The sequence below is a fragment of the Rhodnius prolixus genome, unplaced genomic scaffold (genome assembly GCF_049639745.1).
Source record: "Rhodnius prolixus isolate KJV_2025 unplaced genomic scaffold, Rpr scaffold_5, whole genome shotgun sequence".
NCBI lineage: Eukaryota > Metazoa > Arthropoda > Insecta > Hemiptera > Reduviidae > Rhodnius > Rhodnius prolixus.
Genome location: NW_027411624.1, coordinates 1,960,931 through 1,976,822, shown reverse-complemented (window position 1 = coordinate 1,976,822; position 15,892 = coordinate 1,960,931). Strand labels below are relative to the sequence as shown.

General features: G+C 34.5%; 1 protein-coding gene across 4 annotated transcripts; it reads left to right on the top strand.

Moving 5' to 3' along the window:
• Nucleotides 1–1,192: 1,192 nt before the first annotated feature.
• LOC141457968 (odorant receptor 47a-like) lies at nucleotides 1,193–12,436 on the top strand. Of its 4 annotated transcripts, none has more exons than XM_074135380.1 (10): nucleotides 1,193–1,380; nucleotides 6,740–6,849; nucleotides 7,587–7,728; nucleotides 8,175–8,313; nucleotides 8,557–8,770; nucleotides 9,029–9,252; nucleotides 10,430–10,529; nucleotides 10,607–10,714; nucleotides 10,806–10,961; nucleotides 11,998–12,436. In XM_074135380.1, the coding sequence occupies exons 2-10, from the start codon at nucleotides 6,841–6,843 to the stop codon at nucleotides 12,052–12,054; spliced, it is 1,149 nt and encodes a 382-aa protein (XP_073991481.1). In that variant the 5' UTR covers nucleotides 1,193–1,380; nucleotides 6,740–6,840; the 3' UTR covers nucleotides 12,055–12,436. The 4 variants fall into 4 exon arrangements, with proteins under 4 accessions (XP_073991481.1, XP_073991484.1, XP_073991482.1 ...); XM_074135381.1 differs by having other exon boundaries at nucleotides 1,195–1,273; XM_074135382.1 differs by lacking the exon at nucleotides 1,193–1,380 and adding an exon at nucleotides 6,467–6,485.
• The last annotated feature ends 3,456 nt before the right edge of the window (nucleotides 12,437–15,892 follow it).

Genomic DNA, 15,892 nt, shown 5'->3' with positions numbered 1-15,892 from the left:
TAAGATTTTAATGATTTCTTTACCAAATTGTAGAGAAAAATTACTTCTTTAACTGATATAAATTACAATGTTTAGTTATAATACGTATCGAGATATGAAAGGTTAAATTTTAATGGCTTTCAAATACCATCAAATTTCAAACCTCTATAGCTCCTTTCCTATTGTTCAGATTTTAATGATTTCCTTACCCAATTTTAGATAAAAGTTGGTTCTATAATTGATATACGTAAATTGAAATGTTTTGGTAATAATAGGTATCGAGATATACAAGATTAAAGTTTGAAGGCTTTCAAATACTTTTAAATTTCAAACTTCTGCATTTCCTTCCATATTGTTCAGATTTTAATGATTTCTATACCAAATCGTAGAGAAACGTTAGTTCTAAAACTGATATAATTTGTAGTGTTTCAGTAATAGCTATCGAGATGTGGAAGGTTAAATTTTAATGGCTTTCAAATACCTTCAAAATTCAAACCTTTATATCTTCTTTCCTATTGTTCAGATTTTAATGCTTTCTTTACTAAATTGTGGAGAAACGTTATTTCTATAAAGGATGTAAATTATAATGTTCAACATCTATGATTTTATTTTAAGTTGCTGTCTTAATCTTACTCCTATCTTGCTTTGTGTTCTGTTTCCAGCCTTGTTTTTGCTGAACGTTTTTTGTTTTATTAATTTTCAATTTCTTCGTAATGATTAAATAAAGCAATTTTTCAATTAACTCTACGGATTTGCGCCTTACACCTTTGAAACCTGTGTCACAAAGACTAATGGCTTTTCAGAGCAAGTAATTCGTGGAAGAAAAACTAATAATAAAATAAAGTAAATAAATGTTAATAAAAATATTACACGCCTTCACAAGAACTTTGTTGACAAATAGAACTTTACTGAAATATCAATTCAAACCACTGGTTTTAACCACGTACTACAATTACAAAAACATAGTAATACTTTGACCCTGCATTTAATAATAATACCACGATATTACAAAAGCTAATAATCACATATCAACTAGTATGTACCCAGTGCTTCTCCAGAATTATTTTGGAATGAGACAGTACGTAGTGAAATATTTACACCCTACTTAATAATATGTCTTATGAAGGAGGTTAAAGACTGGCATTAACCAGGGTGGTGAAATATTTAGCCTAAGACGTGTAGCTGGTGATTAAGTGAGCACTAGAAGAAGGCAGTATTGACCCCTACTCCAGTGTGGAGGTTGTTTGACCGATCGGTAAGGTGACAGTGTGTATCAATCAGCTGCGAATCATCAGTCAGTATTTGTTTTTTTTATCGATAGTTTTATTTTTTTTAATGTTCGCAAAGTTTTTAAATTAAATATATTGGAACAATTAACCTTGGAATTACTAATAGCAATAAGTAAGATTCATAGTTCCTTTTTTTTTACTTTACACCACTCTTTCGAAGTCCCAATTATAACCTCTACTTGATTTCAAAGTCCTTGCAAATTTCTGGAAAATTCAACGCACAAATTAAATTTTATTTTTATTGCTGTTTGATATATTGATCATTACTGCAGAAAAACTCTAAGCCTTGATTAATCCAAAGAGCTTCTTGCTGTTTTTGCGTAAATTAAAGAATTACCTAGAACACCTAAGCTGGACCACTTAATTTTCACAAAAAGCTCGTGGAATCTCCCGAGCTGCAGCAATTTTCGCGCTTGCACCTTGCACGAACTTGAACTCCATCACTTCTTAAACAATCTCAGTCGTATATGTTAACTAGATGTTTCTTATCGGAATTGTTTTAAAATCAGGAAACGCCTGTTTCCTGGAAATATCTTTTTAAAGTATAATAAAGCCTTGGAAAGAGTAAACAAAAAATTATAGCCAGATTGGCATAACGCTTAAGCCACATCTCACAATTAATGCTTTAATGCTGCCTGTGTAAGGACATTCCCCGTTTTAACAAGATATGCGAACACTATCACCAAGTCTTCTTAGATTTTCGTAAATTTGGCTAAAGCGTCCTTAAATAAGTAAAGCATTATTGTTAATTGTGTTTGGAAAGTAATTATCCTTACTTGGGTTAAGTGTACAGTAATCGCTTATTCTTTAAGCGGTGCTTAACGTACAACTGCTAATTAGATGTCACGATTGGAAGCTCATACTTTATGATTTTATTCGTATACAGGGCTCAAAGAGCTATCCCAGAAAGCACCATTTAATTTGGGATTTAAGTCTATTAGTCAAACATAGGGAAACAGAGATCAGGATAAAAACAGACTGGAAACTCCTCAATTTTCCTCATTCCTTAAGCCACATAAAGATAGTGAGGTTTATTGCAATAAGTATTAAATTTAATTCTTTCAGCGGTTGGGGAAACTACAATGATAGATCAATGGGTAGTACATCTAAACCAATTTTACATAATTAGCATTTTTAATCTGTTCATTCCCGGGACGTAAGATGCTTAAGATTTGGATCAATCAATGGAAGAGCACATCTTTCTAAGCTGTGATGACGCGATTAGTGATTAGGATTTTTGGATATCAGAACTATATAATGCGAATGCGGTGTATACTGGTTTCCCGACTTCGGCAAAGATGGCTCTGGGTCGTCAACAACATCCTGATGCTAAGTCGAAGAATGGTTTCTTTTTTAAACTCTATTCTCTGAAGATCCTCAGACTCAGTAGGTTTGCAGTTCTTATCAATGGATTTTCTCCTCCTCATTGTTAAAGATCATATTGGTATTTCCGAGTTCTATTTCCTAACAGTAACACATTATTCTTTTCCCATCCTTTGTATACTAAATGAAGTAATCAGCAATATGGGTTTCGTGCCCAAAGGAGCTCTGTTGATGCTTTAATGTATCTGAAAACCTTAGTAGAGCCTAAAATGAACTGTAAAAGGGAAACTCTTTTAATTTCTCTCGACGTTAAAGGTGCCTTCGATTCCGCTTGGTGGCCTTCAATTCTAAATCAGTTGAAATCACTTAATTATCCCCGAAATTTATATAAATTAGTAACGAATTATCTATCTGAACGTCTAGGGTGTCTATGTTTAGGTTTAATCAAGAAATGTAGGCCGATAACTATAGGCTGTCCGCAAGGCTCTTGCTGCGGACCTGGTTTGTGGAACATTTTATTTGACTCTTTGCTGAAGTTAGGCTATCCTCCTCACACTTACACCTTGGCATTTGCTGATGACTTTCTTATAGTCATAACCGGAAAAAACAGATCCCATCTAGAAAATCTAGGAAACCTGGTTCTAGACCAAGTTTTCTCTTGGGCTAAATTAAATAAAATTGTTGTTAACTGCCTTAAAAGTAAAGCGTTATTAATCTCAAGGAAAAGGAACCAGACAATGTTAAATCTATTTTTAAATGGACAACCAATAGAATTCGTTGACAACCTGAAATACTTGGGGCTAATAATTGACTAAACGTTTTCATGCAACACCCATATAAATTATATCAGTGAAAAAAGCTCTCGGTTGATTAACAGCCTTGCTAGGGTGAGTAGGTTGAGATGGGGTATTGGAGGAGAAGCTCTAAAAGTTGTTTACGAAGGAGCGATATTACCAAAGCTGTCATGTGCAGCTCCAGTTTGGATAACAGTCTTAGAAGAGAAAGCAAACTGTTCAAAATTACATAGAGTGCAAAGGAATATAGCCTTACGCATCATTAGAGGTTATAGGACTGTTTCTTTTGAAGTCTGTTGCCTACTATCTGGGCTAGCTCCAATAAATTTAATAATAAAAGAAATAGCTATGTTGTACCTGGTTACTAGAGATCTCACATTAATAGAAGGTCTAAATATCGGAGATTGGGATGCCCCAGTTAAAATTAATAATTTGCTTTTTCCCGAAATAGGAGATGGTTTAACCTTTGAAAACAACTGCATAGATTGTGTAGAGATCTATACTGATGGGAGTAAGATGGGACCAAAAATAGGATGCGCATTTGTGTCAGTAAATCCATCAAAAAATATATTGGCGACTGAAAAGTTTAAATTAGGATAACATTGTTCCATAAATCAGGCCGAGCAACTGGCTGTGTATAAAGCCACTGAATGGATCCTTGAGCAAGGTACAAATGTTAATCATTACATAATTAACACTGACAGTGAAATAACGTTTAAATTGCTGTTGAAAGCTGATAATAATTCTTTTTTGATTGAACGGACTAAACAGAATATAAGCAGGCTGGAAGCTAGAGGGATTCTGGTGCACGTCGTCAAAGTGAAAGCCCATTCCGGGATTGATGGAAACGAAATGGCGGATATCAACGCTAAGAGTGCTGCTTTGGATGACCTGTGGTGTATAACAAATTCCCCGCTTCTTACCTAAAGAAAGTACTATGGGAAAACACTCTAACATTGTGGGAACAGTTATGGAGCAACAGCCCAAAAGCTGCTGTCACAAGAAAATACTTTCCCTCTGTGAGAAGTAGATTGCAAGCACTGCACTACAAATCTGATTACATTATAACACAGTATGTAACCGGACACGGTGCATTCAGTGAATATCTGTTTAGGCTGCAACTACTTCGTTCTCCCGCTTGTTCTGTCTCCGGACCACATTCTGTTTCACTGCAGACTCTGGGAACAAAAACGGTCTCCACTAATTAGGAAGATATTGCTAGAAGGAGGTAGATGGCCACCCGATTACAGCACTTTAGTAAGCAGAGACTGTTACGAGGTTTTTAAAAAATTCATTCACAGTATTTCACCGCAAAATTATTAACCATCAATCCTAGGAATTTCGCTTTTGTTTATTTTGTCCGTGTAAATATGTTAACTTTATGAGGGGAAATATATATGTATACAGGGTGACCAGAGTTAAATGCTCCACCCACTTTTTTTTTAACAGCGGGAAATTTCGAAAAAATAAAAAACACGTATTTAATCATTTTTAGTCTAGTTTATTTTCAGTGATTGACCCATTTTTTTAAACCTTTGTATCTCGAGATACAGCATCCAACTTTTGTTTTTCAAATGGAACATTATATTTTTTGTTGCATATTTTTGTAGTATTTGAGCTCCTAAAAACAACAAAAAATTTTTTGAAATCGGTTAGGTTTTTCAAAAGTTATGGTAATTTAAAATATGGAAAACAAATTTCAGTTTACTGTCAAAATTACGTGTTTTTTTAAAAGAATCTGTTCAAACTGGGCACTATCCATGGATAGGCAAGCCAAAACTCTGGACTCCCACGCTTTGCTTGTAGCAGCACTTATGGTGGCGAAGTCAAGATCTAGGCAGGCTAGAGTTATTCGACGTTCAGGTTGTTTTTTCTACAAAAGTTTGGTGTGGAGTTTTAGGAAATCAACTAATCGGCCCAATACTTCTACAGAGAGAACTTAACTGGTGCAAGGTATCTAACTTTTTTTAAGAGACATTTTGCCAGTTCTGCTTAAAGATGTTCCTCTACAACGTCGGCTAGATATGTATGTATTTTCAACAAGATGGTTGCTTGGCACATAATGCGAGAGTTGTTCGAGGTTGCCTGTGCTTAGTCCCATCCAATGGCCACCTCGATCTCTGGACTTAACCCCAATGGACTATTTGTTGTGGGGATATCTAAAAAATACTACTAAAAAGTCTACAGTAACCTTAATCCCGTGGCTTCAGTCTATGATCAGAAACGTCGAATAACTCTAGAGCCTGCCTAGATCTTGACTTCGCCACCATAAGTGCTGCTACAAGCAAAGCGTGGGAGTCCAGAGTTTTCGCTTGCCTATCCGTTGATTGTGCCCAGTTTGAACAGATTCTTTAAAAAAAAAATAAGGTAATTTTGACAATAAACTGAAATTTGTTTTTCATATTTTAAATTACCATAACTTTTGAAAAACCTAACCGATTTCAAATTTTTTTTTGTTGTTTTTAGGAGCTCAAATACTACAAAAATATGCAACAAAAAATATAACGTTCCATTTGAAAAACAAAATTTGGATGCTAGTAGTAGGAAGTTGTACGTTCTAGGCCACTTTTCAAAAACTAAGTCCAAATCATTTAGTATGGTTGTACGTTCTGGGCCACTTTTCAAAAACTAAGTCCAACAGTTTGGTTCAATTAGTTAAACACATAAAAATATTAGTAGCTGTACACTGGTTCTATAGTGGTTGACCTTGCACACTTAAAAAATTTTTAGTTGGACGTCAACTGCCAGAGAGCAAGTCCTTTTAGTAGGATCATTTAGTTACTTTGGGGGAGGGGAATTTTCGTAGCGATGCAATTAGTATTGTGGTACCTCGAGATATAAGGTTTTAAAAAAATGGGTCAATCACTGAAAATAAACTAGACTAAAAATGATTAAATAATTGTGTTTTTTATTTTTTCGATATTTCTAGCCGTTAAAAAAAAAGTGGGTGGAGCATATAACTCTGGTCACCCTGTATATATATATATATGTAAGTAATGTAAATTTTTTGTATATTTAGTGCATATATTGTATTATATTACCATATATTTTATTGTATCTATTTTATGTAACTACTTGTATCTATTTTATTGTATATATCGTATGTATTTTATTTTATATTGTCTTACCTTTTATTGGCCCATATTGTAAATAACGTATATTTCATTTTATATTTCTATTGTACTTGTATATCTTATGCTAAAGAATTGTATGTATACTTCTGTGGACATACAGAATAAACGGTTCCCTTTTAGGGTTACTAGAAGGAAAAAAAAAAAAAAACTAAATCAAGTAACCTTAACGTAAGATCAGATAACTATTTTATGTTGCTTTATTTTTTATTCTGTTATTTAGACTTGGAAGTGATGAGTGGAATAAATTAAGTCCGATTTCTTAGAGTTAACCAGCCCACTTTTGTAGTGAATTTACAACATTGTGTACTAATAGTAATTTTAATGGAAAAAGTAAGTAATATTTATTAATGTGATAAATCTAATATCATTAAGTAGAGTTATTTTTAATTTGTTTACTAAATTAACCATTAACTTGAAAATAAATTAATTCGCTTAAAGGGAGCGCCCACCAGATTGGAATTGGACGATGCTTTCCAAATGTTTTTTTCCCCCGGCCCAATTTAAGAATAACGTTTTTGAATGCGACTTTTAAGTTAGTCTACTTCTACCTACAGGGTTGTACTCAGCCAAAACATTTCTGGATATTCTGAGACAATCCTGTCAAGGGAACTGTGTGTGTAATATCAGGAAGACAGAGACAGTTCTCAGGTCTCACATGCCAATTAGAAGGTATGATTGGGAATGAGGAAGAAGGACTAAAAAAAGAAATTACTTTTCTAGCTTTCTTGCTCAATTAGATCAAGGATATAAACTTCAAAATAGAACTCTTGTGCCACGTTCAGGAATGCAGTGTTAGTTTGGTGTAAATGGCTTGTGATAAATTTTAAATCGCTGGTTCCGAACACCAGCGTCTTCTTTACAAATCCCTTATCTGTTTTACTCTTATTTCTGGCTTTACTTTGCCTTTAATATGTCCTTGAAGCTACTCTAGACATAGCTGATTCACATAACTTAACTACTGGGCCAACCCTATTAATTATCGCTACAATGTGTGAATTAATATCATGGCAAATTTGCATTGAACATCGTTATATATACATATATATTTATTTATTTATTATTTTTAGAAAACTAACAAGTTGTCGCCAATAAAACAGGCTTTCAGAGCAATCAGATTCAGTGGTCTTATCGTAGAGAAGGAAAATCAGTGGGCAATATCGCTTACCGTCTATCATATTCTGATGATAAGTTACGGCGCCATTGCAGTCGGTGAGTCGGGTTTCCAACATTTAGTAAGCTTATCAAATAGTAGTGCTTATCGCGCTTTCAGTGTTCCCTTCATTAATTCATTTTATCGTTGGGTTTCTTTCAGTTTATTGCAATTTTCACCATAATAAAACCCACAGGTATCTTTGAACTTGTGCTTACCAACTTAATGTATGTAGTCCTTAATTTGTAACTTACTTCAGGAGTTCCTGAATCTATAGATTTCAGCGGAGTTCCTCGCCCGGGATTTCATTTTTATTATTTTGAGTTTCGCTCTAATCCCAAGACCAATAAGACTGCGACCGCACTCTTATGAACAATATTCTTAAATGCAAGATTACAATATCTTCTCGTAGTAGTAGATTAAGAGAAATTATAAATCAACATGGTGTAACTTAGAAGTTCACAAAGAGCAATGAAAAGTCATTGAAGAATATTATTTCTTCCAGGTATAGAATTATGTTTAGTGGAGGAGAATTTGTTACAATTTGTGGAAGTATTGTCAACCAGCTTGCTTTACATCAACGACAGTACCAAAGCTCTGAATATATTGTTGCATCAGAAGAAGATTAAAGATTTGTTCAACAGGTGAGAGCCATTTTGTTTTATTTCAATAAAGTTGTTCACTATTTACAACAAAATCCACATAAAAACAATTCAACAAGTGCTTAAACTTAATGGAACATCCGGTACTTTTCCAGGGGTTGGGGGAATTTCATCCCGATAGCAAAAGATTTACAGAACTAAAATCCAGTAAACTTCAACTTGAACCTCATTAATTTTTAAAATCTTTAAAAAGATAATAATTGACTAACCTACAAACGATTACAGGCTGGATAAATTCAGTTTGAAGATTTTACAAGATCAAGAAGCTGGCGAACATGTAAAGAGCATTGATAAAGAAAACCTTTTTGCGAAATCTTTTCGTGTAAAGTTTATATCAGTTTTCATTCCGATATTGCTATGGTTACCGCCTATATCACTCATCACTGGCATCATCGGTGATTACTTAACAGATTTTGTTAAACCACATTTACCGTATCAGGTAAAAAAAGATTTATGTTTAAATTATTCGCTGATAATAAAGTTAAATTTGAGTTTACGTGAGTTTTTAGTGAATGAGTAATTTGTGTATTTGTGTTGAGTGAGTGTGGGTAAAAGTAATGCTGCTCTTGGCAGTCTGGATAAGTCGCGGCTTCCGTTTGTGTGTAGATACTTTTAAGTGCGTTTAGATTGATTTACGTTCTACTTCCGCCGGTCAATACTGAAGTCAGTATTATCCATTACTCATTTCTGTTAACAGTTATGGTTACCATGGAGTATGGATGAATTTTTGCCATATTTAGCTGGAATGGTATTCGTTACAATGCTGGAATTAACTACCTGTATTTTCTATACGTCATTCACAATTATGTTTTTAACATTCACCAATGAACTGTCAGCATGTTTGAGAATATTACAAGCTCGACTGGAGACGAATGGACCGACCGATAAAAATATCTACAAGTATCATAATGTGATCATAGAGTAAGTATTTTTAGATGGGCATTAATTGGCACAGAAATTAATATTTACGTACAGTTTTTATAATTGTACAAAGTTAAATTGTGTTTTATCAGAATAGTTTGTTGAATGATTATCGAACAAAAAATTACAACTACTTTAGACTACTTTCTAAAAACATAGAACTGTTACTCAAAGTAAAAAATGGTTCCAACCAAAAATGGTCGCTCAAATAAAAAAAAATAAGTTTGATGAAATCCATTTCATGAAAAGAATGCCAATCAGAGAAAACTGTTTATAAACGCTAAAAAGAAGTTCAAAAGACCTGCTCACTTCCGGTCAATTGATTGTCTTCAATCTGGGAGTTTTAGTAAGGTATTTAATATCGTACAATTTGGTGAAATGACTTTTCTAAGGAAACTTTTCTTAATGGAGTTTTCCTCTGGAAAAATAATCGCAATAAGAAGAGTTATTATTGTAAGAAGTTACGGAAAATCAGCAGTTGTGGAAACTGAAAGAAAACTTGGTGAAATTACGCATTTCCTGACGTCATTTTTCTTAAAGCTCGGAAAGATCAAAGCAAATCATTTAATTCTTGCTATTTTCATTCTAGTAAATGAGGGGAGCTGTCACTCCCTCCTGAAGGCCAGATCAATGAACTTATAATGACTTTTCGATGCCCACTGTTCAAAATTTGGATCATGGGGCCATTTAAACCATTGGAATGTTCCAAATGGGAAGTATTCATACTTCGGCAGAATACCCGCCGCCGAAATAAGCCGTAAATAACCGAAATCGTAGAAAAGACAAATATAATTAACCAAGTGAAAAATGTAGCCAGCATCTTGACTAGTGCAGTAAGATCAATGAAAAATATCGATACTTTTCTTTTAGTAGTGGCGAAATAAAAATAGAAGTTACAGATATGTATTCACATTCACTATTAGTTTACGCCGCTTTTCAACAAGCAAATCGATTTTGTCTAACATGTTATTCTGTTTTCTGTCGGCATCTAAGGGAAATATCAAAGTTTATTATTCGGCAATTCGCGTTTTTGATTTCTAGTGAAAACTTAATAAAAGGAATTTGACCTAATCTGCGATCTTACTAAGGGAAATAAAATTACTTTAATAATATTATTAGGTACTAAGTTTTTTTTTTTGGCAACACTGTCGACTAATCCAAATTCGTAATATTTCAGCATTCTACAAACATACAATGGCATATTTTGCGGCCCACTCTACATTGAGATTTTGATCTCCACTCTGCAGCCGTGCGGTTTTCTTTATGCTTTCACTAAGGTATCCAACTTCAGATTCACTTGTATTTCAAATTAGTATTTACAGTAGTTCTTAATTCCTTCATAATTTCATTTTAGGTTTTTAAGAACTACAATCCAGCCGCATTCGAGCAGATTCTAAAAGCATTGTTATGTGTGGCCGCACCCTACATAGTCTGCTCATGTGGACAGGAAATTAGTAATCAGGTGGGCAACTAATTCTGTAAATTTGATGGTAAACAAAAGGTAATAATAATAAAAAAACTTACTAAAAATGAACTTCTCACTTCAATTACAGATGGAACAGCTACACAACAGCGCCTATGCGAGTAAATGGTACGAAGAGTCGCCTCGAGTGAGAAAGGATTTGCTCACCATGATGATCATTACCACCAAACGTATTAATCTCAACTACAGAATGTTTATCACCTATAATTATGTCTGCCTCGGCTCGGTAATTCACTTCTTACTTCAATCTATTTCCAAAAGCAAAACAAAAACTCTGGTGTGAACCCATTACCCTGAAATAATACTAAGATTCTACCTCTTAGAGGACAACTTTTCAAGTATAATGTGTATGCATGCTAATTATATGGAAGTTTGCAGTTATTTTCGAGAAAAACCCCCCCAAAAAGTGAACAATCCTGGGAGTAATGACGTACTTTTGGTTGAGGGATTTCAAAAACAAATCAAACCGCCGTTATCAGTGCACTAGAAATAGGTCCGTCGTATTTAATAAAAATTTCACTTTAACAGAAAGTAATTTCAGAGAAAATATTTCTAATACTTACTATGGTGTTCAGCCTGGCTCCCCTCGCAGTTCGGGAATGTACACATGATCACTTCCAACTCGGAATGAAAGGGAAATTAGGAGTGATCAACAGAAATGGGAAGCCTTGAGGAAGAAGTGACTTTCTTCTGTTCGCACAATCTGCGGCTTCGCTGTCCTCTATTTTCGCCTCACTTCCCCATCTGGGTTTGACCCCTGAACTGCCCTAAACTGCAGAAAACACTCCCTGGTGGGGCTTAAGAATTTAATGTAACACAACTCAGAAAGCGCAGAAGAAAAACCTATAAAAACTTCTTTTTTTTTTCAAAAGTTATCAGATAAATGCCCGGCGTAAACTATTTTACTAACCTCCGAAATAGAAATAGTTACTTTCATCTCTTTAAAGATCACTTTCTTAGTATTGATAAGATTTACCAGAAACCTTCTTTCAAGTTATTACAATCACAACTGCTGCTAAAACAACTGAACAAATCTTTGACGTAACAATCGAAAAGCCAGCCCAAATATAACTTGTAACGTGTGCAGGACAATGCGGTTGCAGTTTCTGTAATTTAGTCCACGTTAGATTTTCACGTAGCACTCAATATTTATCACTAGCTGGGTCAACTAATTTTAATACCTTTGCTCATGTTTACGACCGAAACGTTAGATTTATCAAAGGTTTAGTAAGATCATTTAAACAAGGATATTGTTGTTTCAGGTATTCCAAGGTATATACTCGTACCTAACCATGATCATCAACCTTGAGGCGAATTAAGGGCACTCATTTATTTAATGTAACGTCTAAGATTGTCTTAGCCACTAACATCTTTAATTTGCACTATCGCCAGTTTTTCTAGTCTAGTAATAATATGCACTCTAATAAAAAGGTAAACATCCCTCGACTTAATAAATAGTATTACAAAAGAAAAGTAAAAAGTATTACTAATGTTTAAAAAAACTGTTTTCAAGAAAATCTATTAGGCACTTTAATATTACTTTTTTAATTTACTTAATTCTTTAGAGCTTATTGTCAGAGATAAATTATTGTTTATTGATTTTTTTAAATTGGTATTGTCCAACAATTATTTTCAGTAATTTAAATATATTGTACTTAACTGTTTTACTTCATAAATAAATTTATTATATTACTGCTTGGATCTGTAATTCACCTACATAATTCTTCATCCTGTAGGTTGGTTTTTAAGAAATCAAACCTAAAGAAAGAAACTGTATCACAGGATGCTGTACGTTACTTATTACGTTATCCTAAGATGGTACAATCTTACTGTACACAATTTCCAGCTCGCGCACCACACTAGTATGTTGTCTGGATCAACCGCTAGTTTGTGCGAATACTCACTAACCTAATAGTAAATAAGATTGCATGATATTATTTATGTTTTTGCAGTTCGATCAACTATTTCTATCATGTCTGTATCATATCTGCACATATATCCACATCTCTTTTTGTACTTACGCAACTAGACAGCCATGCTAACTAATAGAAAATGTGAGGCGTTGAATTCGAAGTCTAAATCATCATGGAAAGCACTTTTAGTTTCATTGCTCAATGATGTCAGCCAGGCTGGATTTATAGATATTTTAAAATCATTGCGATGGATTGGTTATATTTTTAACGTTATTATTTCTTGACAGAAAAGATTAAACAAATTATTGAAGATTTTAAATGAAGATAAGGTAAGACATCAAACATGCAATGTTAAGAAGACTGGAGCAGAACGTAGGTTTGCAGTCAATCTCGAATTCAGTTACAGCCAATTCTTTTATTGTAGCTGTCCACAATCTGCGGCCCGCGGGTCAAATGCGACCTGGGAGTATGTTGTCTGGACCAACCGCTAGTGTCGGAATACTCCCAAACATAATAGTAAATAATATTGCATGATATTATTTATGTTTTTGCTGTTCGAACAACTATTTCTATCATGACAAATTTTTAAATTTAAGATTTAAAGCACCGGAAATTTCCTAAAGACTCCTAAAATACTCTTTTTTAAAATCTTTTATTGAAATTAGCAACTGCAACGATTGTTGCAACAAGCAAATGTGATATAATATAATGTCGTGAATGAAGATAGGAGAAGGCACCCAGTGGCGACACTCCATTAACGTGAATAGATGCACTATACTGCTCTTATGAGGAGAGTAGATCGCGGGGCCATCTTCTCTTCAATCTCCTTGGAGGATTACCTAGTAATGTGGAAGAATATAAGTGTTCAATTAAAGGATTGAGCTGCTGTGAAGGGATGAAATTTTAAGAAACGAGTTAATGAGTGGGATTTTGAGATCATTATGGATGGTGAGGTTAGATATGTAGAAGGGAGCGTTAAGTAGTTTTCGTAGTATTGTTTGATTGTAAAGTCTGAATCCGTAAAGAATTTGAACGTTTAGTCGATCCCCATACTTCAATGTCGTATGACCAAATAGGTCGCAGTAACAACAGGTATAAGAGTCTTTTGTTTTGTAGGTTGAGTTTAGATCGTTTGTCAAGTAGTCTGGCGAGAAGTTTGTAGCGTTGGTTATTTTCTTGTCTTTTCAGTCTAGTATGGGGATTCCATGTCATCCGTTTGTCTAGGTACAGTCCACAGCGTACTTTGTCCACAGTTGGTACAGGAGTTTGGTTCAAGATGCTAGGAGGTAGGATTTTTCGTCTTAGAGTAAATACTATTATATTTTGATTTCGTAACATTAGTTTTGATTCGCCAGTCCTGTAAGTGGTTGATGTGCGTTTGAAGAGTTCGTGTAGCGATAAGAGGATCAGAATGAGGAGATAAGATTGCAAAATCGTCAGCAAAGGTGGAAAGGATGGTATTTGGATGTTGAGGTATATTTGTTGTATTTAAGGAGTAAAGGAGAGGACCTAAGAAAATGCCCTGAGGAACACCAGCTCTGGCTAGATGGATATCTGAGTCTGCTGCTCCATAGTTGACTCTACAATGTCGATCTTGTAGGTAAGATTTGAGGATAAGGTAATATGTATGAGGAAGAACGTCTCTCAGCTTATACAGTAGACCCTCGTGCCTACAATATTTAAATGTGAAAAATCATGGTCAAGTAAAGGTCTTTAGTCAGACAGCTGTATAGACGAATTGAAGGCATTTCCTCATAGGATTGTCCGAGATGTTCCCTCTATTCCTCGAATATTATCCAGCATTGAGTACCCAATTCCTCCTCTTCTACAACTTGTTTATTCAATACTGTAAGGGAAACTAGTTTTTATTTTAAGGAAATCCGCTTAATTAACGTAGCGAACATACTTCTCCTGACCCAGATTTGGCCAGATTTTGGTTTTCCCCTCTTTTTGCTCTAAAATCACACAAATTTCCCTGGTTTTCTTTTTTTCTCACACCTGAATAAGTTCACCAATGTAATATAAATAAGCCTCTGAGTTCGCAAAAATGATTGAATAAATAAATAAATTAGTGCAAGTTGGTCGAGTGAAACAGCTTGCGAAATCGTAAGTTCGTCTCCACCCTTTTCAGTATATTGCGAGTATTTCAAGTTAGAACGTTTATCCATTTGTAACCCCAAGTAGCGTATTCTATCCCAAGTAGAAATCAAGTATTTATGAACTTATCACCATGACAAGTAGCAGCATGAAAGTTACTTCCAGCAGTTTCCCAAAAAATTAAAAACCAATTTCCGGTCAAGCAATTTATTACAAATTGAATATTTCTAAATTTGAAACAAATTGAACCCGATTTTATAAAATTTAGAGAACTTTCATAACATGAATACGAATAACTGAGAGTAATTATTCAAGTAATAATTATGAAAAAGTGAATGGTTTGCGGGGAAAATAAATATGGAAAGTTTAAGGATTTATCCAATCATATTCAATGCCGTAACCACTACTAATTATACTTAAGAACGTACCTCTCTAGCTGTGAGCAACAATATTTAACAAAATCGTCATTACATTGTTTTTCTATGCCCGTGGAACACTCTTTGATCGTTGATCGTGACCAGAATTCAGAAAACCAAGCCAGTAAACACACCAGCTTTCAAGCTAAGGACTAGGTCATCTTCAGGGCTTATGCTTATTAACAATTATCATTTTTTTTACATTGTAAACGTCAAAGGCAGGGCCGGATTTAGATGAAAAGGGGACCTAGGCTAATCCACTTACGAGGCCCTTTCACCTCCCATTTTTAAGTTGGTAAATTACATGAGAGATAATAAAATACATCACTACTGTGATATATAGTATATCAATATGTTAAATGTTAATATTATGTAATGTTTTTAGATTGCGTTATTTTAATTTTGCTAACAATAAGAATGTAGGCCCCTCTAGATCCTGAGGCCATAGGCTGAAGCCTAGATAGTCTATAGGTAAATCCGGCCCCGGTCAAAGGGTTTGTTTGATTTCTGTCCTGATTGTTTAGGTTCTGACTGTTCAGATACCACTGTTTAGTGCGACTTATTAGGTACTGACTGTTCAGGTGCTGACTGTTCAGGTACTGACTGTTCAGGTGCTGACTGTTCAGGTACTGACTGTTCAGGTGCTGACTGTTCAGGTGCTGACTGTTCAGGTACTGACTGTTCAGGTGCTGACTGTTTTTTCCAAAAAAAAAAAACCTTCGCAAAAAATT